The 24550-nt window shown below is 50.9% G+C and overlaps 1 protein-coding gene across 1 annotated transcript in view; it reads left to right on the top strand.

The window, feature by feature from the left end:
• IGDCC3 (immunoglobulin superfamily DCC subclass member 3) overlaps nucleotides 1-24550 on the top strand; it is an 88505-nt gene that overhangs the window by 7806 nt on the left and 56149 nt on the right. The window contains exon 2 of the mRNA XM_021406811.1: nucleotides 472-777. Within this exon, the coding sequence (XP_021262486.1) occupies nucleotides 472-777 (306 nt within the window). The remainder of the gene's footprint in view (nucleotides 1-471; nucleotides 778-24550) is intronic.

Raw genomic sequence — 24550 nt, 5'->3', positions numbered from 1 at the left:
GTTTCTTGGTCTTTCATGTCAGTGTGTATTTTGGGCTAACCTTTAAACAATAGCTCTATTTCTGTCGTCTTCCGTAGTGCCTAATCATGATTGTATGGCAAATTATACCCTAAAAAGGTGTGCTGGACCAAGTGAAGCACAGCAGGCCGAAGACATAGTGTTTAAACATTCTGTTGGCAAAAGAAGTAAATTAGTATGTATTTGTATGATGGGCAGCGAGGGTTTGCCTATTGTTGGGACAAATTCTGCAGTAACTTAGCCTTGGAGGACTGTGTCTGTGGTTGTGCCTTTGGAAACCAAACGCTGAGATTTTGAGGGCAAAGCCTTTGGATGCCAAGCGTGCCCAAAGGTTTCTTGATGTTCTGAAATGTTTTCATCATGGCCTGTTAGCTGCCTTAGCACTTGGCTGTTGCTTTGTCTTGCGGACACATTGCTGACACATTGCCCTTCTCTCTCCTCCTTACATTACAGATTTTGGTCGTTCCTCTGAGCTGGCGTTCGTCGTGGAGCCCAGCGATGACATAGCAGTGCAGGAGCAGCCCTTGATCCTCTACTGCCAGGTGGAGGGCATCCAGCCCATCACCATCACGTGGCGGAAGAACGGCGCCATGATCGTGGACAGCGAGAACGCCTTCATGTTGGCCAACGGCTCACTGTACGTCTCCCGCTTCCAGAGGGTCCGGGGAGACGGCTCCTCGGATGAGGGCGAGTACGACTGCATGGCACAAAACCATTATGGGCTGGTGGTGAGCAGGAAGGCGAAGATCCAGGCAGCGAGTAAGTACAGGCCTTGTCCCATCTGCGCCTCGCGTGGTAGTTCTGCTGCGGGGACTGGCTTTGTTGCGAAGCACGGTCGGATGATGATAGGACAAGGAGGAATGATTTCAAACTACAAAAAAGGGAGATTTAGGTTAGATGTCAGGTGGAAATTCTTTATTCAGAGGGTGGTGAGGCACTGGCACAGAGAAGCTGTGGGTGCCCCATCCCTGAAGGTGCCCAAGGCTTGGCTGGATGGGGCCCTGGGCGGCCTGAGCTGGTGGAGGGCACCCAGCCCGTGGCAGGGAGGTTGAAACCAGGGTCAGCTTTGCAGAGTGGTTGGGCTCTGCTTGGCAGGCAATGCTTCCCAAACCAGAGGCGAAGACCTTCAGAAGGTCATGGTTTCTCTCATTTTGTTATTTAAGACAGGCAGTGTGGAGGCAGCAAGGTCTTATTTACTACCAAGCGTGGCAGTGCCTTTGGGGGCAAGGCTAACAACACCAGACAGATTGTCTGGTGGGTGAGCCTGGAGGAGGAGCGAGATGAAAATGTCAGCGAGGGAATGAAATTTAAAGGTGGGGGAGGAAGAATTGCAGGGCTGCCTGCAACTCCAGCCCCTTGCATCTGGAAGTGCTGCAGTGGCTGTGGTCCTCTTGGGTGTCTGCTGATGGCTTCCCCCTTGCCAGCTCTGGTTGTGGATTTGTCCTGTGACTGATAGCAGAGCTCAGGAGCTGTTCACAGTGGCTTCTGTCCTCGTTGTGTAGATGGGTGGCTTTGCCCTCAGATTGCTGCTCGTCCTTTTTGCGTTCAGTGAGAAGTTGCTGCTGGGTATAATTTCCGTACAGCTGGGAACATGAGTGTGTCCGATAGGATCCTGAGACCTGGCCCAAACCCAGTTTGTTAAATTTAGTATTACTGAAGTGTTCTCCAACTTGTCTGGGAGGTGGCTACCACTATTCTTAGTGTGCAGTCCCCTTACTGCCACTTCCATTGTGTGCACAAGCTACCCTGTGCTTTCTCAGTGCAAAGCAGAAAAGTCTATGGCAAAGTATGGGGCCAGACCCCGGGTCCCCTGGTGGCAGCCCCAGCCTGGGGGGCCCTTTGGAGCGCTGCGTCCCACTCCCCGCCGCGCTGGGGCCCGCTGGCAGCCCACCAAGGGAACACTTCAGCCCTTGTGTATAACAATTCCCAAGTGCATGAAGTGGCCATCTGCAAACCTAGCTTTTCAGTAGTGTAAGAAATGACATTGTCCAGGAGCCAAGGGCTTTGGGTCCGTGCCAGATTAGCAGCTGGATCTAAAACTTGTCAGTCTTGCGGTGCTAAACCTCGGAGCGCTTTTGTGAATGGCTCTGGCATTTATGAGCTGGGAGCTGGCTGACGTGCAAGCACAGTGTCAGACTTCTCAGACCTGTAAACAGGAGACATGAGAGCCAGAGGAATTACCTTTGGGATAGCGGATTGTCAATAAACACTGTTATCTCAGCTCCGGCATCAATATGCATGTGATGCGCTGTGTGTCCCCAAATAGCATTTCCTTTTGTAGCCGTAGCTTCGTGTGAATCAAAAAGAAAAAGGGATCACGTTGAAGATGCTCAGGAGCCCATTCTGGCTTCAGGTCCTGAGAATACGTCTGGATGAGGCCAGCACAGATCGTGGGGCCTCGATGCCACAGCTTCTGCTGATTACAGGAGTGTACTGAGGGAAGCTGTGGGCAGGTGTAACCTGCTGCCCTGCTCAGCTCCCTGCGTAGTGGGTGGGAGCACAGGGCTTGCTTCTGCTTCTGGAGAACAGATCCCAGCTGCACCCTTGAGCCTCTGTATCTCAGGGTGGTTATATGCAGGTAACAGCCATCTTCCATGGCCCAGCTCCAGATAAGTAAATCAAACCAAGAGTCGTCAGCTCTGTCTTAGGGGAGCAGTGCATTGAAGCCGTGGGTGCTGGCTGCCTGGAAGAAAAAAGCCACGTGCTGAGCAGACCTGTGCAGTGCAAAGTAAATGCTGCCGGTGGGTAAAACCTCGTCCCAGCGCTGATCTCTTCTTCCCTCCGAACCTGACATCTGAACACAAAAGCAAAGGAGAAATAAGAACCTTTTGCAAACAAAAATCTTGAAAGTTGATCAAGGCCGTGCTACTGAGGAATAAAAGGGATCTGACAGCGGAGCCCCTCGAGAGCTCTGCTGCACTTTTTGCTGTCTTCAAAGGCATGCTGTTAGTCTCATATCACCGTTACAGACCCCGGCTTTGTGTTATTGCTTGGAATATAATCTTCTTGGCTCGGAGGAATGTACATATTTGCATTCAGGAAATGTGGGCTGGATATCATATTTTTCTGTTTCAAATGTACTCTGACACTTGGCACGGAGCAAAGTTTAACTGGAAGAATATGGGGCTCGCAGCCGCGGCGCGTGCGGCCCCGCTGGCGCTGGGAGGGCAGATATCCCTGCTTGGCAAGGAGGCCGTGGCTTTGGCACAGGCTGGAAACCACTGAGGTGCTGCAATTTGTAACTTCGCCACGGTGATAGGTGTGTGTGTAAAAGTGGGAAACAGGGCAGCCTGTGTTGTCAGTCCCGTCCGCCCCATATCTCGTTACTTCCCTGACTCAGTTTCCCCGTGGAGTGAACGCTGCTTAAAACCTGGCTGTGGCTGTCCCATCCAGAAAGCAGAACCCATCTGCGTTCACCACCTTTGCTGTCTGTGGGTGAAGACACCCCCCGAGCACCGGAGCCCACTCCTTTGGAAGCTCCCTAACCCTCTGCCACTTGTGGATCTCTTCTAGCTCTGGGTATTGATTCCACTTTTCTTCTCACCGCCGCCCTTTGCTCAGCTCAGCCTTCCTCATGTTGTCTCATGGCATTTCCAGCCCTTTTGCCAATGCTGTAATTTGATGGAGCTGGCTCCGCATCATCATAAATCACAGCCCGGCCAGTGGAGTAAGACCCATTGATTATATCACTCAATAACAAGCAGTTACCACTAATTGGAAATCACCATCTAACTCGGTATTGGTTCAGGCTCTGCACGCATCCAGCCTGAGAGTAGCAATTTTCACTGTTTGATCTGATGCTATTAAAAAAAGATTAGAAAAGAAAAAGTAAGTCAATCGCTCAACTTGGATCCAGAGACGTTTCTTGAAGCTTGGTGAGACGGGCCTGCCCAGTGTGTGAGAGCAGCTCCGGAGGGATCTGAGCTGGCAGTGCCACGCTCCTTCTTTGTCTTGCCATAGGGCACCACTCATCACCCATCTTGGCACCATGCATCCCCTGTGCTCATGATGCTCCCTTCCCTTCCGCCTCCAGCCCCGAATCCTGTTCCTCCGTCCCAGTGGCCATCCTCAGCCCAGCTTGGGGTCAGCCTGCTCTCCACATAGACCCCCAGGCCAAGGGTCTGGAGGCCATTTATGAAGTATAAGGGGGAGGTCTGCTGAATATGCATGCTCACGAGTTGTTTTCCCTGCTAAGCTGCTGCCGAGGGGAGGAGGTTGGGAGTTGCGGGGTTTTTCAGGCAGCCCAGATCTTCCCATCGGTTCAGCTCCTCTGCACAGAATACATTCAGGGTTTAACCTGCAGCCCCTTTTCCAGGCTCTGGGGTGGTGGGAAGAGCTGCTGAGCCCAAATAATGGCAGCATTTATAAGAGTGTAGAGACAAGAAGGAAGTCTAAAAGGATTAGGGAGAGACAAAGGGGGCTGATTATTTTATGGGTCACAATACAAGGCATTAGAGAGAGATCACAAAGGGATGTAATTACAAAAGAAGGCCATACTGGGGGGATCAAACCAGGCTTAGAGTGGGAAATGTTTTTACACAGTTTTGTTCCACTCATTATGAAGTTAGCATTTTAAATTAAGGTTTATATAAGGTGGCACCGAAGTTGTCACCAAGGTATTTCCTGGGCAGTGCCACTGTTGGGATGCAGATCGAGTCTCAGCTCGACGCGGGAAGTCAGACCTTAAACACATGGGTTTGCTATGGGATTTGCTGTGCATCCAGCGTGAGCAGAGCCCTGCCTGTCGCTTGTGCTTGCCCCGAGTGAGGCTGCTCTCGCAGCTGGGACGGGATGCTCTTGTGGTGGTCTGTTTCGGGGTGTGAGACACGTGCTGGTGGGAAAGAACGTGTCCTGGTGTCGCGTTGCTGCTCTGCAGATACAGTTGTGCTACACCCAGCAACTTCTGGCTGCTGTTCACTTGCAGTTAATCACAGTTTAACACCCAGTGCTGCGTACCAAGTTTCCTGCACTCACAAACGCAGTTGTTGTTTGTGACTGCTTGCATCTAATGGTCTTTCTCCTCCAGTGCTGAATGTTGAGTCTGAGCAGAAGGGCTTCGTGCTGATACCTGCGGTGTTTCTCTGACTGATGTCTGTGCTTTGCATGCTCACAGCTCTTGGTGAACCCAGAACAAATTCTGGATGCGTAGCAGTGATTCTCGGGGAGGGGGGAAATACCCAGGAGGAATTACAGGGAAGAAAAAAAAAAATAAGATGGAGTGAAGCAAAAAGACTGAGAGATTTCCAGGCGGGGAGGTGATGGTGAGTGGGTTATTTCCCTCCATCAGCTCTTCCTGCTGCCTCCAGGACACACTGGCTCACGCGATGCTGCCTCTCGCATCTACGCTGTGGCCCCAGATGTGCTGCAAAACAAACGTTCCGATTTAGGAGCCACTGGGGGGAGCGGGGAGATTTGGCTGGCGATGCTCGTCGATTCGGGGGATTCAAAGAGTCTGTCACTTACCACCCGCCGCATTTCAATGTCTGCATGTGACAGCCGGAATTCGTCCTGAGACTCGAGCACATTATAAGACCATATTTCTCCCGGCTGCTCATTTCGTAGCAGTGTGATAGTTATTTAAATATCATCTCGCGCTTCTCCGCAAGGCTTCTAACGTGGATGCGCCAACCTTCGCTCGGGCAATGTTATCTCTCATACAGGGGGTTTGCACTGCAGGCAGTAATGTCACTTAGTCATTTATAGAAAGCTCAGGGGAAATATATCAGAAGAATTTCATTAATGGTAGCACTGTTGAGTTATTTGTCTCAATTAACTCTTGGCGTGCAGCTGACGAAATTCTACCATCTCTGCAGTGTGGGGATGCTCCTCGCTCCCCGGCGTGGGATCTTAGCGCGGTGCCACAGGTTTGGCTTTCATTCTCATACCCTGCAAAGGCAGAACCCCCCCACCAGCTGTGCCTCAGTTTCTCTGAACACGGAGTGGTTTGCCCATTGTAAATCCCCGTGCCTGTCAGTGCCATTGCAAAGCCCTGTGAGCACCTGGGGGCAAGCTGCTATTTTGCATTTCCTGGGGACCCACGTTAGCTGGGGAGTTGCTTGATCTGTGTCTTCGCTTCTCTGCGAGCCTGCCAAGAGGCCGGCGTGGTGCTGTGTGCTCAGGTGAGAAGGAGCTGTGTTCCTGCTGCCCTTCATTGGCAAGGCTGTGAGTAGGAATCGACTTTCCGAGGCGTTTGACCATAGCAATCAATGCTCTTGATCTAGTGGGTAACAGTGAGTATCTGCAAGTTAAAGGAAAGCATTGCCATTTTTGCCTTCGGGCTTTGGTCATGCCTGTAACTCACAGTTACCAAAAATGGCAAAATTACAAATAGATTAAGAGACGTAGCAAGTGTAGATAAAGATATCTCCCTTTTTCAGGGCTGTGTAGTTTGTCCTGATCCCGCCATGCGATTGGGATTTGGGGACCCTGACTCGAGATGTTTGAGATCACTGGATGCAGAAGTGAGGTGACCCCTCTTGCATGCATGTCCCTGCACAGGGACCCAAGGACTCCCCCAGCACGGTGTGAACTGGGAGGGACAAACCCAGCTGTCAGGATGCTGGATCGTGTCTCTTCTGCTCCACTTTGGGCTTGACCCACCCTCGCAGCCCCGTTGCTGGGAAGGGGATCTGCCCCCGCTCCTCCTTGGCACAGCATATGGTTTTCAGAGAGGTTCTTGCTTTAAACCCAATTTTACAGTTGGGTTGACTGAGGCAAAAGGAGGTCAAACGATTCGCCTGAGGTCACTCAATAAGTGGCTCAGATTAAATCTCAACCCACGACGCTGCCCGTTCCCAGCGCTGGCTGCGCCGGCTGGACCAGATGGCCTTCTGAATGCGGCGTCAAGATCCTCGTTTTTTTCTCCACCTCATTGTTCTCCATTGTGGGCTTCTGAATGCAGGACCTTGAAAGTGAGAGTCATTTGGATGTGCTGAGTCCAAGTTATTCTGTGTAATGACAGGGATTTGCAGGAAAGGGTTTCAACACACCGCTTGGCGACGGAGGATGGAATTTTGCAGAGATTTTCCTCTAAGCTTTGGATTGCTGATATTAAAAGTCTCTCTGCCCCTACCAGCTAAAGTTGGGCCCTTTACCTCTCAGCTGCAGTCCTATTGCAGGGCCCTGGTCCTTGCAATGGTCTCCCAGGTGACTGTGTCCCAGGGTTTGCCTCGCTGTGCTCTGTCAGTGCTGTCTGTGCCTTCTCCTTTCCTTGGCCCTGGGCTGAAGCCAGGGATCATCACTGGGCTCTACTGGCTGAATGATGCCACATTCAGCTCTGGGAGCCTGTGGGCACTCGTGTCAGCTCTGGAAGCACAGGTGGAAGTCCTGACACCCCCTGGTGACCCCGTGGGCTGTCCCACACATCGCTCCTGACAGTAGTAGGACAAGACTGCAGCTGGAGCAGCGCAGTGATATCATGACACAAGCTCCATCCGCACTCCTCACACCAAGGAGATCCCTGAGAAAGCAGGCAGACAAACCCCTGGGACATGTCTGGGAGCAGAGATGTTCCCTGTGCACTGGGGGCCATGGGGAATCCTCCCATGTCCCTCCTCCCATGTCCCTCCTCCCCGGGACCGGCACCGCTCACATGCCTCGGTAAGTTGGCACCTCTTGAGCATGCCTTGATTAATGGTGTTTTTTTGTCAGTCCTGAGGCCCCATTATATCCCTTTGATGCTGCATTTCGCACTTACCACTGTCACTGAGCTCAATGACTAATTTTCACAGGTCACGGGAGAGGGACAATGGATCAGGCCACATTTGGAAGAAACAAATGAAATTTTGCTGCAACTGAGAGCGCTAATTAAGAGTGAGGATCAATTTGGATGGACAAAAGAGAGAGTTTTAGGCTGCTGGTGTGTAAATGAGCGGCGGTGTTGCCGTAGCAGAAAGGGCTCTGTGTGTGTATACTTCAGCTGCAGCATTGTGCTCTGCTGCATTTGATCAATACTTCTGTGCTTATTCATCGCGGGAAAACCAAGCATTTTCCTGCCTGCTGTGCCCAGGAAGAGCAGGGGTGGCAGTCCTGCCACATCAAGTCATTGTGGGTCGCAGCGAGACGGTTTTGGCCAGCATCAGGAGCAAGAGCTTTCTTGTGTTTCTTTGGCCACTCCCAAGTCTTCACATGACGGGAAAAGAGAGAGTTAATGTGTCTTTGGGGTAGGCTGGTTGCAGATGTCTAAGCTGTGCCATTTAAAGTCAGTTTGCAAATCCTTCTGGTAGTAGAAATGCGTCCTGTTTGTTTGTGTTTGGATTTGCTTTGGGCGTTAGGTAGGAGCATTAACTGGAGTGTCCGTTTGCCAGGAGAGTTCCCCAGGGCAGCTGGGTTCCCATGAAGCAAAGACCAGATGGAACCCAAGCAGATTCATGCTACTGAGCAAACCTCCCCAGCAATCAGGCAACAGCAGCAGTCCTGTTTCCCCTTGTTTCTTGGTGTGGTTGCCCATTGCTGTGTGTGTTCCCTGCAGCTCAGCATCTCTGCTTGCCCTGCCACCATCCCGTGCAGTGTGGACCTGTGGCTTGGCTCCTGCACATTTTGGGACTGTGATTTTCACATAACAGCTCTGAGGTCTGGTGGTGTTTCTTTTCCAGAAGCCCCCTCCCTCCCAGAGGGCTGCGGGACATTCAGTCTTGGTTGAGGGTTTTGCTTCGTCTTGAGCTCTTTGCAGTGACAGGGAGAGTCCTGACTGCGTCTTTCAGTGCTGGCCTTAATGCACAGGGAGAGGAGAGGTAGGTCAGCTCAAAATCCCTCTCCAAAATAGAGAGGAGAGAGAAGAAAAAGTCCATATAAAAATCATTTATCTTAAGTGAGCCTATAGGTAATAAGGCTTGGAGATGTTTTGTGAACATTGGGAAAAATCTGTCTTTAGAGGGAAAAATCTGTCTTTAGATGCAAGGCTTGTGCAGAAGAGGGTGTGGAGGAGGTGCTCTAGGGCACACCTGGGGCTGTGTAGGCTCTGCTCCCTCTGCCCCAGGAACCCAGAGCAGTGGGGTGCCCATCACCTATCAAAGTGACTGGGACTTGTCTGCATCCTCAGGACGGCACCTGGGAGCTGGCTGTGAGGATTCAGGTATGACTGCTTTGGCCAAAGCAGTGTGGTGGTTGATGCCTTGGGAAGCCCGGCTCTACTGATGGCATCCTATTGACCTTGGGTAGCTCTCCTGACAGCCATCTGTTCTCTGACATTGGGGATGGAGGCTCTGACCCTCCTCTTCTCCGCATCCCCTCCCAGGCAGTTGGGTTTGGGGTCTGAGCTGGGGCCTTGACCCTGCTTGGAGCTGTCCAACCCCATTACAGTTCCTAGACAGCTACTTAGATAGGGTTGGATATATGTGCAGAGACGTTTGTGCACCCAGGGACAAGTTTCCAGGGACCACGTATGAACCTTTCTGTATAGTTTGCATCCTTGCAAAGCACCTCTGCGGTTCTCCTGCAGGAGAGGCAGGGTTTGTTCTTGCGTAGCGCCATGCCCAAGGGAAACCTGCTTCATTTTTCTTTCGCTAACTAGGTTCCCCCAAGAATGAGAGATTACCTGCTCTTCCAAAGAGTGCTTCCAGCGTGCAAAGGAGCCTGGATGGCTCACAACTTTTAATTAGCTCTCCTGACCGAGGCAAGGATCCCTCCTTCCCTCCCTCCCTTGCAGAGAGGCAGTGATTAGAATTACAATGAAGATAATCCAAACTGTATGTGTAGGGTTTTCTGTAAGCGGAGAACAAAGCAGGACATCCATCTGGTGAGTGTGAGCCCATAATACCTTTCTGCTCATTTCTCCAGTGCAACAGGAGCTGTTTGGGACGGAAGCAGGCTCATTATTTTGGCAAGGCTTGCTGACACGCAGAGCAGCGCTGCCTTGTAATCTCAGAGGCACTGAAACCGCTGCTCAGGAAGGAGCGGTGCTTTCATTTCTAAGTCCACCTTTGCATTTCTCCTTGTTAAAGCCCTTAGCGACGAGGGATACCAACCCCAGCAACTCATTAATGTATGAATGAGAGAGACCCTTAGTTTTACCGAGGCTAATCAAAGCTGCGAGGAGTTTTAAAAGATACTGCAGCTGTGACAAACATCCCAGCAGCAGTAACGCATCGGCTGTGCCCAGGGTGATATTGCAGGAGACAGCCTCCTTGTTGAGTGAGCTACCTCCCTTCACTTAAAGTCTGCTCTGCAGAGGTCAGAGCTCCTGCCTCAAAGCTTTGGCATCTGTCCCCTGATGTGGTGTCCTGCCAGCGGGAGGCAGCCCAGGGGAAAGAGCTCTCGGGCTTTCCGCTCAGCTGGCTTTCGCCGGGCTGCTCCAGCGCTGCGAGAGGATGGGAACGAAGCAACAAAAAGCCGTGCCGGCAGCGCGACGCATGCCTTGACTCCTGCCATGGCAACAAGTTCATCCCTAGGCCAGGACAGCTTGGATGCGACATGGCAATGCGACCAGGGGCCGGTCCAGCCCGCGGCATTCCCAGCAGTGTCCAGCAAGGCAGCAGGGATGGGTTTAACGCCTGCAAGATGCTTTGCTAGTTGCAGAAGTCAGGCTGCTGGTTTCCAGCCTCTGGGTAATGCCTTCGGGTTGCTGAGCTGGGCAGCACCAGCGTGCAGAGCTGTGGTAGCTCTTGCTCTGCAATGCAAAGAGCCTGGGAGGGGAGATGGGGAGCCCAGGTCTGAGCCAGGGATTGAACACGAGGAAGCTGTTCCCTCCTTAGTGCTCTGAGCAGTAGTGCTAAAATCTCCCCCAGAGTGTATGCTTTGCAAGTGATGTCTTTTCAGCCCTGGATCCCAGCTGCCCCGTGTGCTGCTGGCACGGGCCAGGAGCCCCAGGGGTGCTGGGAGGGAGCAGCTGGAGCCGCTCAAAGGGGAGAGGTTTTCAGCTGCTGGATCACGGGGCTTTGGGACGTCATGAATTTTGGCTGCATGCTCCGAAATACATAGGTGGAATGTCTCTAGAGAGCTGCTTTGCTTCCTGCAGGAAAAGGGGAGGAAAAAAGGAAAATAAATACTGTACAGTATTGACAGCTTCTGGCGTTCAAGAGCTCTGAGTCAGGCTCTCTCTCCCCTCCCAAAGCTGGTTTGAATTCTTGATATTTAAACCCACCAAATTATTCATTCCTTCAGCTTGTCCGTTGACTTATAGCTGTTCTCGTATGCTGAAGTCCTGTTTCTAGCATACGTGATTCATGGAGAGAAAAAAGCTTGCAAGCATCTCACTCTCGCCATAATGAGAGCTAAGGTTGATAGAGGTGCACAACCCCGAAAGTTGGGGTTTCACGGCACTGCCAGACATCACAGGCTCCTTGATGAGACGCGGAGAGCTGGGAAAGCAGAATAAACTGATGTGTGTCTTCCATTTTGGCTCCTTGTCATGTAAATAGGCTCCAGTCTGCACGTCAGATCCCGCGGGTGAGCGAGTGTAATAACATTAAAAAGAAGGCAGCGAGAAGCCCTGATGTGTGTGTGTGTGTGTTTTAGCAATCTTTAAGCAGGCAAAAAAAAAAATCTGGCTTGGAGGAGTTTGGATGGGTTGAGAGGGATCCTCGTTACCGCTCCGCTTCTAATGCAAAAAGGTGACTGTGGGGCTCTAAGGAAAGTACTTTAATGCTACGTAAATGTAATTGCTTCGATGAAATGTCTTTAGCCTCCTGAGGGAAGCTGTAGTCTGCTCAGCCTTCAGATATGAATGGGCGACTCTGTAATTGCTATTGTTTCAGAGGCACATCAGGAAGGCCTAATGCTGATCACTGCTGGGCGTCACGGAAGCAGCGTAGTGGCGGTCCCGTGCGTTTTGCAGGAGGAGAAACTGACAACTGCTTCAGGACTGGAAGTTTCTTTCCGCATTAGATCGTGGGCTTGTGAATCTTATTTTGTGTTTTTTTTCCTTCTGCTGGTATGCGGAGCGATGGCATTTAAGTCTTTGCAATGTAGGCTGGGGATAATGAGCTCGGAGGCAGCATCTCAGTGCAGAACTGAGAGGTTGGTTTGGGGCTCTGGTTGGTGCAAGGTTTGGGCATTCCGAAGACGTGTTTTTTTGTTTGTTTTTTTTAATACGATCAATAAAATATGGGATATTGTACATGGGTAAGCTCCCATCTCTGGATTGGGAGCAGCTGTGTATAGAAACTGGGATCTGAGCTTAAAGATCCCTACCTCTCTTTGGATTGTCTCCTGGATTTTGGGTTGTGTCCAGGGTTGTCTCCTGCATCCCGTAACCACACCAACAATGTTACTGCTGCTTCCCCTTCAGCCTCAAGTGGTAAATCTTGGCCATACTTGGGGTTCACTTTTGTTCTGGAGATTTTCCCTCAGAACAGAGAGATTTTATGGGTCTGATCTGTTTCTAAAGACTCTTTTCCCATGGGCTTGCAGTTTAAGGAAAGCGAGAGGAGCAGCCTAATCCCTGACATACAGTAGATTATCCTAAATTAACAACACACGTTCTTCACCCTGAACGCAATCCCGGCTGTAGTTCAGTCTCCATCCTGGATGCTGCTAACGTGAGTCAAACCATTACACGGGAACTGCTCGTAGGGACGGTGCCAGCCTTCATCGTAAGTTGCCCTAAAAACGCAAAGGACGAGGGGCAGCCAGTCAAGGAACATCCCAACATAAATTGACTTTTTGTGTGCTGGAAGTGCTTGGCCGACAGCCAATGCCAATCAGGGCCCGGTGGGCCGGGGTTCGCGGGCAAACAACGCTCCTGCACCATGGCATCCCCACGAGACGCCCCGCCAGCAGGCATCCCCCCCCCCTGCCACTCATTCCCTTGTGTCCAAGGAGGCTGATGGGGATGGGGAGGGGTGGGGGGGGGGGAATGTCTCAGTGTTGTGACAGGGAGCAATGAAAACATGAGTGACAGAGTGACATTTTGACAGCTTGACGTCGGGTTCCTCCTGCAAATGTAAATACGTTCATTTGAATCCAATTTGCACAGCCAGGAGATGGTAATGGGGAATAAATGGAGGACTGCTGAAAGGTGAACTGGGGGGGATTTTTTTTTTTTTTTTTATGAGTTTGGCCCTAAAATGTCCACAGCATTGTGGAGGTCAGCGTGGTTTCCACCCTCAGTTGTGTTTTCCCATCAAACTGCTTTGTTTTCTCCCAGCTTAATGCTAATCCCCATCTGAGCCGAGAGCCAGGCAGCAATGAAGTTCATTAAATGCACCTATTGAGCAGCTGATAGAATTGAGCCGCAATCCCATCCTCCTCAAGTCAAGAATTCTTAAAACAGCCGATAGACCATTTCATCTTCTTTTTCCTACGGGATCGGATCTGTTGCTCTTCCTCACTTGGTGATCGCAGTGCTTTGGCTGCAGCCAGGAGCTGGTTGTCCCATCAGGTAGAGCAGGAGTGCCTGGGTCACCCCTCGGGGTGTGAGGCATTGAGACAACCTCAGCACCGCGGGGGTTTCTTATTCCTCATTAGCGTTCCTTGTAGCAGCCCCTCCCTGAGATGCGGGTGAGTCGTGCTGGGAGATGCAGACTGCACTTTGCATTCGTGCCCCACGAGCGTTACAGCTGTGCTTCAGGAAGAGGAATCGTGAGCAGATCAGGTGCAGCCAGCGCTGGGAAGAGCTGGGGTGTCTGAGGGTACACGTGGTTTTGCTTGGGCCCTGCACCATCCAGCTCTCCATTGCTAACGGGAGCTCGTGCACATCTGACCACGGATGGGATTTTTGACTGTAACTGGACTGGATGAGTTATCTTGGCTAGGAGCTAGAAAGCCTTAGCCACAGTGAGGAGATGCAGAGATCACACAGACCTTGTAGGTGTTTGGCGTGGGCATCTGGCTGCCTTGTGTGCTGGAGGTGAGATGTAGCACTGCCCTGGTGCCACAGCTGGGGCTCCGTCCCTCCATCCCCTGCAGCACGAGGCAGGCATCCCCAGGGATGGAGGATGTCACCCAGGGCTTCCGAGCCATAGCAGATTGCTTACTCCTTACACTGAGACCTGTGAATACCCGTAATGGATGCTAATTAAGAATCTGCTTCCTTCTCCGTTTTTAAGTGAAAGGGTGGCAAGGTAAAGTGACAGTCAGACCTCATTTATCTTAATGAGAAGGGTCAGGGGATTAATTGAGTTTTACTTAGTGAGGGTGTTGCAGCCTGCCCTGTGTGCGTTGGCAGGCACATCTGCGTTTTGGGTGCGCAGGGCTTTTAGCTGGGGGCGTGTGGCTACGTGGGATTTAATGCTGATGTTCTCTGAGGACTTTCTTAAGGAGAGAGGTTGCAGAAGAAATCCAGGAGACTTTCCAGTCAGCCTGTTGTAATTTTGTGAGTGATGCAGGTAACCCAATGGTGAATTTTTCAGGTGACTTCTCCCTGGCCAGCACTCACGTCAGGCTGTGTTGCATCCATGTCTGTGGTATGTGCTGTGCTAAGTGACTTCGAAGCTCCTTCCTGTAGCAGCTCAGACATCTAGGCAACGTCCCTAGCAAATACCAGCAAAAAGTGTGATTGTTTCTACATTCCAGACTCTCACCTTGTACTTACCACTTCTGAGGTTTGTTTGGCACCACGCTGACATATTTACAGTGTAGCCTTACTGTATATAGGTGCGGTAATCAGCCAGTCACTCAGGGCTGCATCAGCGAGGCAGAAGTAAAGCGCTTTTTACTAGTTCACGTGCAGCACCATGCTGTGTGCATAACCTCATTTCCCAAGCCTGTTTCCTAGGTATTGAGCATAGAGTTGAGTAACACCTACTCTTTAATGGGACAGATCTCCAGCTGGTGTATATCAGCACAGTTCAAGCTGAGAACAGCTCTCTATCTACAAAGGACGGTGCCAAGATTAGTGAGGGAATGCTTGCAGGGCCAGCAAAGCAGGTGAATGCTATCACTGTCATTTTTCAGGGGGGACTTGGAGGAACAGGAGGGGTAGGAAGATGCTGAGACAGTCCAGAGCTCTCTTGCAGAGCTGATTGGTGCTTGGAGAGGAATTCAGACCTGCTCTGCAGGAGTCATTCATGCTTGTTCAAAGCCAACGTCAAAAGTTCCTATTCTAATTCGATGTTTTTTAAGGCACAAATGGCAAAAAGTTCATTAACTGTTGCACTCAACCAATGTCAGTGTTTAAACGCACCGTGGTTGTGAGCTTCAAGAGCTGGTGATGTTTTCCCAGCTCTGTGAGGAGCAGTTGGCTTGGAATATTTGCACGGCATGCTCGATGGCCTGCGAGTGCTCTGTTCTCCTGCCTTACTCCCCACGTAGGCAGGCAGGACCAGGTCTTTGGAAGGAGGAAGCAATGATGTGTTTTGTGCTGGTGAGTGTAGAGCACCTTGCCTTAAGGAGATGTATGTCTCTGAGATCATCTGCAGAAAACCCTCTGCTGGCTTCTTGCTTGCATGCAGGCTGTGCCTTCTGGGGCGTTCAGCAGCTCTAATGGTGTTTCTTAGCAAAACTGTTAACTTTTTCTCCACCGAGCACAACATAGCGGGGCTGGAATAAAGACTTCTCCCTGGAGTGGACCTCCTCCACGTGGGGATGGTGTCTCGGGAGAAAGAGGCACCTTGGCCTGAGCTCTTCCCAAGCTGTGGACTTGCAGGCAGCTTATATTCCCAGCACATGGCCAGTGCATGGAGGTGCATGCGGTTATTTTCCATCCAGCCAGTTTTTTTTTTTCTAACCTACTGCTACCCATGGGGAGAGAATTTTCCCCTTCCTCCGGAGAGCGAGACCTCATTGTTCCCAGCACCTGAGGCATGCAAAATCCCCCTTGCCATCCTGGAGCAAGGGTCCGAGGGAGGCCACGGCTGATTAGTGAGCCCAGAGCAAAACACTGGCTAAAAAATCTTGCTTGCATTACCTTGCAGGAATGGTTTGGAGGGAGCACATTTCTCAGGCAGCCGGCAGCGTTGGTCTGGCCAGAGCACAAGCACAGCTTCCCTGTTATTCCCAGCCCAGTTTGCCAGGCAGTGCTGTGCTGTGCCACAGACCTCACGCAGCACTACCCAGACCCCAGGGGCTGCAAGACCCTTGCTCAGAGGGCTGCACCATTCGTCCCCCCAGGACGATCTCGTGCTCTGGCTCAGTTAGCGTTCAGCATGGCGGGTGGGACGTGTCCCTTTGCTGGACTAATGAGACTAGGCATATGTGACATTTTTATGACTCCTTCCCAAGCTATTTCCTCCAAGTTTTTAGTGCTTAAATTGGATTCTTCCCACCGCCCCCAGCGGTGCTGTTGGAGCCATCTGCAGACGGAAGAGCGATGCGGAGATAACACGAGCAGGGTGGGTCTGTCTGACTTCATGGCTCTTGCATCTTTCCTGTAGGGTTTCTCTGCCTTTTTGCCAGGCTCAGACACATCTCTCCGGGCATTTCCCGTGGCCCTGTTCTAAGCGCTGCCCGCAGCTCTTCCAAGCCTTTGTTACAAGAGGTGTTTTTCACAGCAGATGTCCCAAATGAGCATTTCCCAAGTTCTCACCCCACTAGAGATATTCTCAAGAGAAACACGCTTCGGTTTTATAATGTAGATGAGTCTTTCCCCCCCAGCCCTGTCCAGTTTCCAGCCCTAAAAGTGGGCAGTTTCTAAGGCTTGAGGGAAGCAGCCGCACAAAAGCCTATTACAATCGTGTCGCATTGTGCAAGGTGGGGATTTGCAATTTTAAGCAGAGGGCAAGGGAATCATCATGATAATTACATATCGTACCTATAAATAAGTACCTATAAATACAGATGTATATCTATGCAAACCTCACCCCTCTCCAGCACAGAAATCCCCTTTCTGGCCAGGGTTGCCAGACCACCCTGTCCTGCACAAACAAATGAGTTAGAAAGTCCGAAATTCCATCTCTGCCTTTTGGGGCTTGTCTGGGGAATTCCTGAGTAATGGAGGTTGAATTGGGTCACAAGGGCAGCAGGGAATAAATCTTCAAAGGTTAGCTCTGGCATGAAGTCTCCTTTTTAGGCATGTCAGGGATTCTTTTGTTTTGCTTTGTTTCTGAAGGGCCCCCCCAGCCCTTGAACAATACCTCGCTGGGGCCAGGGCCAGCCAGGCACAGCCCCACAGCATTGTCTGGGGGGCCGGGGAGGGGACCGGAGGGACAAATGACATCTTAAAGAATGGCTCTTCTTCTTCTGGACACTTAGTAGATCAGTGTGCATTCAATTAACCCTATAAACCGTGCAAGGTCCAGGGAAAGTGCCTTTCAGGCATTATGGATTGAAAGTATTTGGGGGGTGGGGGGAGAGCTGCTGTGAGCCATGTTTAAATAAAGCCCATTAGGCAGGAGCAGGCTGGCGGGGGTGGAACGAGGGGTGGTTTTTTTTTCTGGAAATTAAATTTGAGTGTAAGCTCATGTGCTGGTCGTGATTTTCTTTGCTTGAAGTTAGCAGAGCACGGCCCGGCTCCGGCTGGCTGCGTTGCTCGGATGCTCGGTGTCCGGTCTGCTGACTCAGGAACAAAGGGCTCCTGCACAGCGTCTTGGGTGGAAAAAGCTGTTGGTATGAGCACTTCTGTCCCCCCTCAAATGTGTGCTCAGTGCTGAGTGATGTCCCAAGGTCTGGTATGGAATAGCAGTGGGACATCCCTGACCTCCTGGGTGCGTGTTTGGTGGTCACCGGGGTGTGAAAACATCTAAATATTTCAGTGGAGGATGAGAACACCTTTATCTGCCCTAGAGGTGCCTGTGATTTTGTTCTTTCCCCATTACTTTCTGTGTTGGAGGAGGATTAGTGAAGGGAATGCCTCTTGCGTTGGTGCTCAGTTAGAGTTGAGCCTTATGGGTGCAGCTATGAAACTCTTCTCCTTTTTGGGAACAGCAGCAGCCTTGCGTTAGGGTCTGACTCTGAGGAGTGCCAGAGAAGGGGCTGTTGGTAGTTGGTGAGTGTGGCCCCTATCTGGATTCATTTGCATGATTAAAAGCATGACACTTTCTATTAGGACAGCTTCCAAACAGTTCTTCCATGGAAGTGTTCCAAGACAGCTCTGTTCCCCACTGCTGCGTTTTGCGTTGTCTTTTATTCCCTTAAGTACTACAGCAAAATAGATTCTATTTTCCGGTATCGTTGTTCTCTGTCGCACTGAAGGCTCTTTCCCATCGCCCTGCTCACATCAGCTGTCCATGCCTATAGTGTGGGGTTGGAACCAGGTGATCTCGAAGGTCCCTTCCAACTCCAACCACTCTGATTTGGCCATTTTTCCACTCTGACGCTACAAAACGCACCCATGCTTTGAAAAGACGCTATTTATTCCCATTAGCATTTGGAAGACTGTGAAATTTTGGCACTCCTGCATGCTGGCAATTCCCCCCACCATCCACCCCAAAGCCCCAGCGGCATCAGGGCTCAGGAGCACCCCTAGGATGGGAGCAATGTGAGCAGAGATGGAAACAGCCAGATTTCTTCCACTGCATACGGCTAACATTCACCTGGAGAAATCCAGCCCATTTGTAGATATTAAACTAGACACAGTAATAAGTTCAGTATGTATTTCAATTTACTTTGCTGCAAATAGATTTAATTTACCAACTGCAGAGTTTTAGATGGAACTGCCTGTATTCCTGCCATTTTATGCTACGTTCTGGATATATTATATGTAAAGTTGTAAATTAATAGGCCTGTTTCTGATTTGTTGCACATGTGACATGGACATGCAAGTAAATTAACAATGAAGTCTTAGTGTTGCAGATTTTAATTATATTTGCAGATGAATTAGCATCTAATTCCTCCATCCCTTCCTCATTGTGAAGTATATTGGAAATGCTTTTTTCCCTAAAGGCATTGGTATTTTGTACTGCTTCGAGAGGAGATCCATTACGTTTCCAGCTTTTCTAGGAGCTGCTGTTTGAAATCAGAGTGCAACCGTGCTGCATGCAATGATGTCTATTGACTATTGAGTGGTAAGTGGCATTTCTGGAGATGCTGTTGCTTTTGGACCTGGTATCACCACGTCCCACAATACTCAGAAAGCAGTGCTTGTCTCTAGGACCTCGCAGCTCAGCTCGGTTCGTGGCAGGTTACGCTGTTCTTAGGGCATCCTCCCCTTCTCGCTCTATTTTGGAGTGGTTTCCAAAGGAAGGAGCACTTCTGTGGCCACTTTATCTTGGAAGTTGCTGCAGAGTTTGGCAGTAGCGGTGTGCCCTGTGCTCCTGTGGACCAGGAACACTGCTGGGCTTCAAGGAGGGAAAGAGCTGATGACACCGCATAGTGCTGCCCAAATCCTCCATAGGATCGAGACATTAATAACACAATTACTTAACATCTAAATCCAGCAGCTCTTCTCCCTGCTACCCTTCGTGGGCTCCAGTTCAACCCGCACTGATTAACTGTTTACGTGGCACTGTGCCTGCTCCTTGATTGAAAAGTAGCTCCTAAGTCAACCGTGGTGCAGATTGCATCCTAGAAGTAAGTACTTCTCCTGAGCAAACAGGGGAAGAGGCAGCAAACACGGGGCGTCTCCTTCCCGATTGTTACAAAACTGTGTTCCCTGAGATTGATGTGTGCTCGCTCCGGGCTGTGCTGTAACAGGAGAGCGTTCGGGATGTAAAGTGGGAAAGGTTCTCAAGAGCTTTTAATTGGACTTGTTGCTTCTGATGGGGCTGCACTAATTTGCAATGGCTGCAAAGCAGGCAGGGAGCGAGGAGAGGGGAGGGGTCCCGGCCCATCCCGGCAGGGCAGCATTCCCATTGCCTCGCAGGGACTTTTTGTGACGCTGAGAAATAAGAATTAAACCCTAACGATGCCGATCTACACAACCAGGAATTGAAACATGGGGCTCTCGCTGCCTAAAAATGAAACCTGGGTTGTGATGAGTTTGTAAGGGGAAACCGAGCTGTTCCCCCCTAAGCTGTGCCTGGTTGCCAGTGGCTTCCTGCCTGTTGTTAGTTTTTCTTTTGGAATACAATTTGGTTTCTGCAGGCCAGTGGCTTTTAATGATTTCCTTTGAGTCCGCGCATCCTTTGGAGCGGCCCTCTCCTCCCTTGACATTTGATGTGGGAATGTGTACATCAGCATTGTTTCTTAAACAATACCCTTCAGACACCAATGCTGGGCCCTCAGATAAATCACAGATTAAAATGAAGCGGGATTGCTTGATAAAATGTCTGCAGTGTTCAGGCACGCAGGGAACAAACTGCACGGAGCCCAGGTAATGGGAAATGGTGCGTGTTATCTGAAGACCCATGTAATTAATGAACAAGAAACCTGTTTACTCTGAAAATAAATGGCTGAGTTGCTATAATGCCCTTCTGCTCTGAATGCTGAATGGGTATCTCCGGGGGGATAAAAGCCCCTCGCGGCTCTAAGTCACATCTCACCCAGAGAGCCGGGCTGGGGGACGGAGAATCAGCGCTGTTCAGCTTTTATAAAGAGTACGAAACCAGCCTTCCCCCTCATAAACACCTCATTTATTTTCTCTTGGCTCCTAAGCCATCCAGTTTGCAAATGGCGATGAGGACGGAACAATTAGTGGATTCGATTCAGTGCACATGCCATTGCCGAGCAGGAAGCGAGCACGCTGGGCATGAATAACATCAATCTTGCTCTCAGGCATGTGCAAGGATCTGGCACTTCAGAGACCTTTGCAAACAGGCTGTGCTTCTGTCCTGCCCCCCGCTTTCCAGCCTGACCTCGCTGCTGCTGCTGCATTCGTGAGCGTCACACCGGGTCCCTGCTGCCCCATTGCAGCTGCCCCACAGGTTTCTGCCCCACTCCAGGTTTTGTCCCAGGCATTTTCGGTGCGTGGAAAAACACGTGGCAGAGGCACAGCGGGCGCCGGGCAGGCGAGAGCTGTCCCTTTATCCGCGCGGAGCATGGGGCTGGTTTTAGTTAGGGCTCTTTTAGCAAGTTGTCTCGGCACATCAGGGCTCCGCTTTCATCATGCCTGGCTTTTTTTTTTCCTCTTTGAGTCCTAGAAGTCAGAGGCCACGGGGAGGGGGGTGACAGAAAGCAGTGACCTCTGCATAAGTGGGGGACCAGATGGCCACTCCTCTTCCTCTGAGCCTTTTTCTCCTGGCCCCAGGGCACAGATCTGTGACCTTCGCTTTAACTGAATGCCCAGACTGTGTGACTGGGGCTTTGACATGCTCTTTAATAGCCATATATTATCCCTCCGTTGCTAAAAGCCCAGAAAACTGGGTTCATTTAGATGGAATTTAAGTAAAACTGTTTGGATTGGTCTTGCTATCCCCTGGCTGCCTCCTGTTAAATTGTTGATCTTAGTGCTAATGAAGGGAAATGCACACACGGACGGGCTGGGAAACGTTTTATTTTCCTTTAGATGTGCTCCAGCTTTGCAAACCTCAGTGCTTTCTGGTGGTTGCGGCGAGAACCCGGGGTCTGCCTCTCCCATTGCTTAATTAAAGAAGACTTCTGATTTTAAGCAGGACAGGGGCTTGCCGCCTCTCACAGAGTTTGTAGGCACAAGTTGGAGGGGTAACTACTGATACTTCAGTAATTCTCATTTCTAGCCATAGGTATTGGTCTCATTTCTGAGCGTGAGCTGAGCTGGAGCACTGCTGTGTGCTGCACCTCATGGGACCGAGCAGAGGATCAATGAGAATGGGCAAAAGTACTCCTGAGGAGGAGGGTTAGCTCTCGGCCAACTGGAAAGGGAGAAAACAGAGAAAATGTTTTCTTCTCCGTGAATTAGAAGCCGTGGTGTTTTCCCCTAGTACCCAGTAACTGAGAAGTTCATCTGATCTGTCCGTCTGCTCTCGTAGCTGTTATTAAAGGAGACCAGGCTCTCGTTAGAGCAATTTGCTTAATGGGAGCTGTGCTCTTCAGGAATGTCCTCGGGAGAGGCGAGCAATACGCTGCTCTCCAGCGGAATGGAAACATGGAGGTGTGTTGTTCTGCTAATGACCAGCCAGCATCGCTGCTGTGATGGCCTCCAACCTCTGTTGGGCGAGCGGATGCTGGGGGGGGCTTTATTAATGCCTACCATTTCCGAGGGGTTAAGCACATGGAAGTTATTCGAGGAATTTCCTTTTCGGGGCAGACCTAGGGAGGTAGGTATAAGCAAAGGGCAATTCAGCCTCGCTGAAAGTGATGGATGCAGTTCCCTTTGAAGTCCCTGGGAGCTGCACTTCCTTGCTGCACGGCTGAATTGGATCCAGAGGTCTTCGGCTGTGAATCTGTAGTCGCAGAACGTGGTCTGGAGGCATCTGCCATGGTTCAGGAGCTACCGAAGGTGGGAAGGGGAAAGCAGAACACCGCCGGGAATGCCGGTGCCAATGGTAGGGAGGTTTGGCTGCTGGCAGCTCACGTTGCTGTTTTCAATTAAATTAGAAAGTATTTGTGGATGAAGTGACCCATTAGTTGGGTAATAACACTACCTTATCACGCCTGCTTATCAGTATTAGTTATGCACTATAAAACCCATACCAAAGCCCTTGGGGGAGTCCATTAAATCGACGCGGGCCGCTCAGTGTACGCGCATGGCGCATACCAGCACCAAACTGTTGCAGGTTTCAGGGAGCCGGCGTTCCTGAGCATCACGCAGCTTTGTTGCCTCCGCCAATTCCTCACCGCCCAGAAGAAGCAGGCCATAAATTTGCTGATTATGTGCGTTTAGGCAGACTAGCTCCCTTAATGGCCTTTATGATGGTTGCAGCCGCCAGTGATGGAGTTTTGCATCCCCGGCTTCTAATGGGAGACGGTTGCTTGTTCATGCTGTACATCCCATTAAATAAATCTGAGCCCACGATAACTGATTGCCAATATTAAACTGCAGAGGGAGAGATTGCAAATGTTTTCCCTGTCTGCTCGGAAACCTTGGGAGGGCTTTGTTCAAGTGTTTTAATTATTGTTTTTTAAAGAGGAGATGGGAGACACTTGAAGAGATAAAGCCTTGGCTGTTCTCACCAGTGTCAGAGCTGAGAGGCAGGTAAGGGGAACCTGATGTAATGGCATATTAAATCAGACAGAGCTGCTTTCATCCGATCCCTCTCTTAGCAGTGCTCGGTGCCCCGTCGGCACGAATCGATAATTAGACTTTATAAAGTGTTGAGGCTCCGGTGGTGCGGGGAGCTCTGGTGGAAAGACTTGATTTCCAGGGACAAACTCCCAGTGTTGTGATTGAATCTGCTGATATCTCCGCTGGCAAAAAAAAAAAAAAAAAAAAAAAAAAAAAAAAAAATGAGGGGAGATCTGTTTTCCTGAGTGCTCCTGGGCTGTGGGGAAAGGCAGAATGTGGTGGTTTGCGACGTCCATTAGCGCCATCGCCTCCAGGGCTGCAAAAAGGGCCACGGCTCTGAGCATCCTCCCCAGGCTTTGAACCTGACGAGCTGTCACACCTTAAGGTCAGGAGAGGGGCCCCATGGCTGGGCAGGGGGGTGGAAGGGGCAGGATGTCATTTTGTCATTAGCCAAGCTTCAAAGGCAGCGGGCGGCGGGGAAGGGGGAAAGGAGCAGCGGGGTCGTGGGGACCGTGAGCCCCTTGCTCACCTGGAGTCCAGCTGCTGTGGGATGGGGGGAATTAGGGGGACGTGGGACTGGGCCTGAGGGATGCTGTGGGGCCAGCTTTGGGGTGGTGGGGCTAAGAGGTAGAGGTGGGGCAGGAAAAGCATAGTTTGCTTGGAGTAGTGCTGCCCAAAGTGATTTAATAGAGGTCTGCATATGTCCGGGAGGCTCTGGAGCATGATTTTGGCTCATAGGGGTGCTCTCTTTGGAGGCTGGGCTCACTGCCCTTATGTTCATGCATCCTGCTGTGGATGGCTTTAAGCCCTTCTGAATCAGATCCAAGCTCCCGAAATCAGAGGAGCTGGTTAAAATACCAAGACTTCCAACAGGAAACATCCCCCTCATTCTGGGGATCTGTGGCTTTGCACTCTGGATTTTGAGGATGGTTTGGGGTCCCCTGGCGAGGTTGGTTTTGCTTCCCCCCATCTCAGCTGTGATCCTCCTGCAGATCCCTGTGAGCAGGGTGGCAGGGGAATCCCATGCAGTGCTGGAGATTGAAGCACACATGTGGGAGGTGGCGGGAGGCTTTGGGATCAGAGCTCTTTGCCCTGCCCCTACCAGAGCTGCAAGCAGCGATGGTGTCACCTGGCAGAGTCCTGGCACCGCTCTGCTTCACGAGCTGGTAATTAGGATGTTTGCTGTCACTTCTACGGGCGTGACGAGGCATATTCATCAAACATGCAAATGAACACATTAATCTATTTGCATAAGACCTCTGCGTCCGAGAGGGTGATGGAGATGGATCGCTGTGTAAACAGTTCTCCGTCGCACCAGGATCCTGCGTGCTCTGGTGACGCAGAGCGAGAATACACGGGGGTTAATTAGCGCAAGGAATCCAGGCAGCAGCACCTCGGGAGCAGGTCTGCAGCTGGGTTTGCACGGACAGGTGGCCCTTCCTTCTGGGGGAGGGCAGGCAGGGGAAGACTTATCCCAAAAACCCGAGCTGAGCGTGCTGGAGGTCCCCACTGAGCAGGAACACACGGGCTTACTCTGAGCAAAGCTTCCAAGCCAGCCCCTAGCACCGCCGCCGACACATCTGGTCCTACCAAAAGGAAAATACATAAGACCTGTAACCCTTGCCTGCAGTAGCTTAACAATACCTCCGAGTACTGCTTCAAATACATATAATAAGTCTGAACTAATAAAGTAACGAG

The sequence above is a fragment of the Numida meleagris genome, chromosome 9 (genome assembly GCF_002078875.1).
Source record: "Numida meleagris isolate 19003 breed g44 Domestic line chromosome 9, NumMel1.0, whole genome shotgun sequence".
NCBI classification, from domain to species: Eukaryota; Metazoa; Chordata; class Aves; order Galliformes; family Numididae; genus Numida; species Numida meleagris.
Note: the sequence above shows the minus strand (reverse complement) of the source record. Positions and strands in the feature narration are given on the sequence as shown.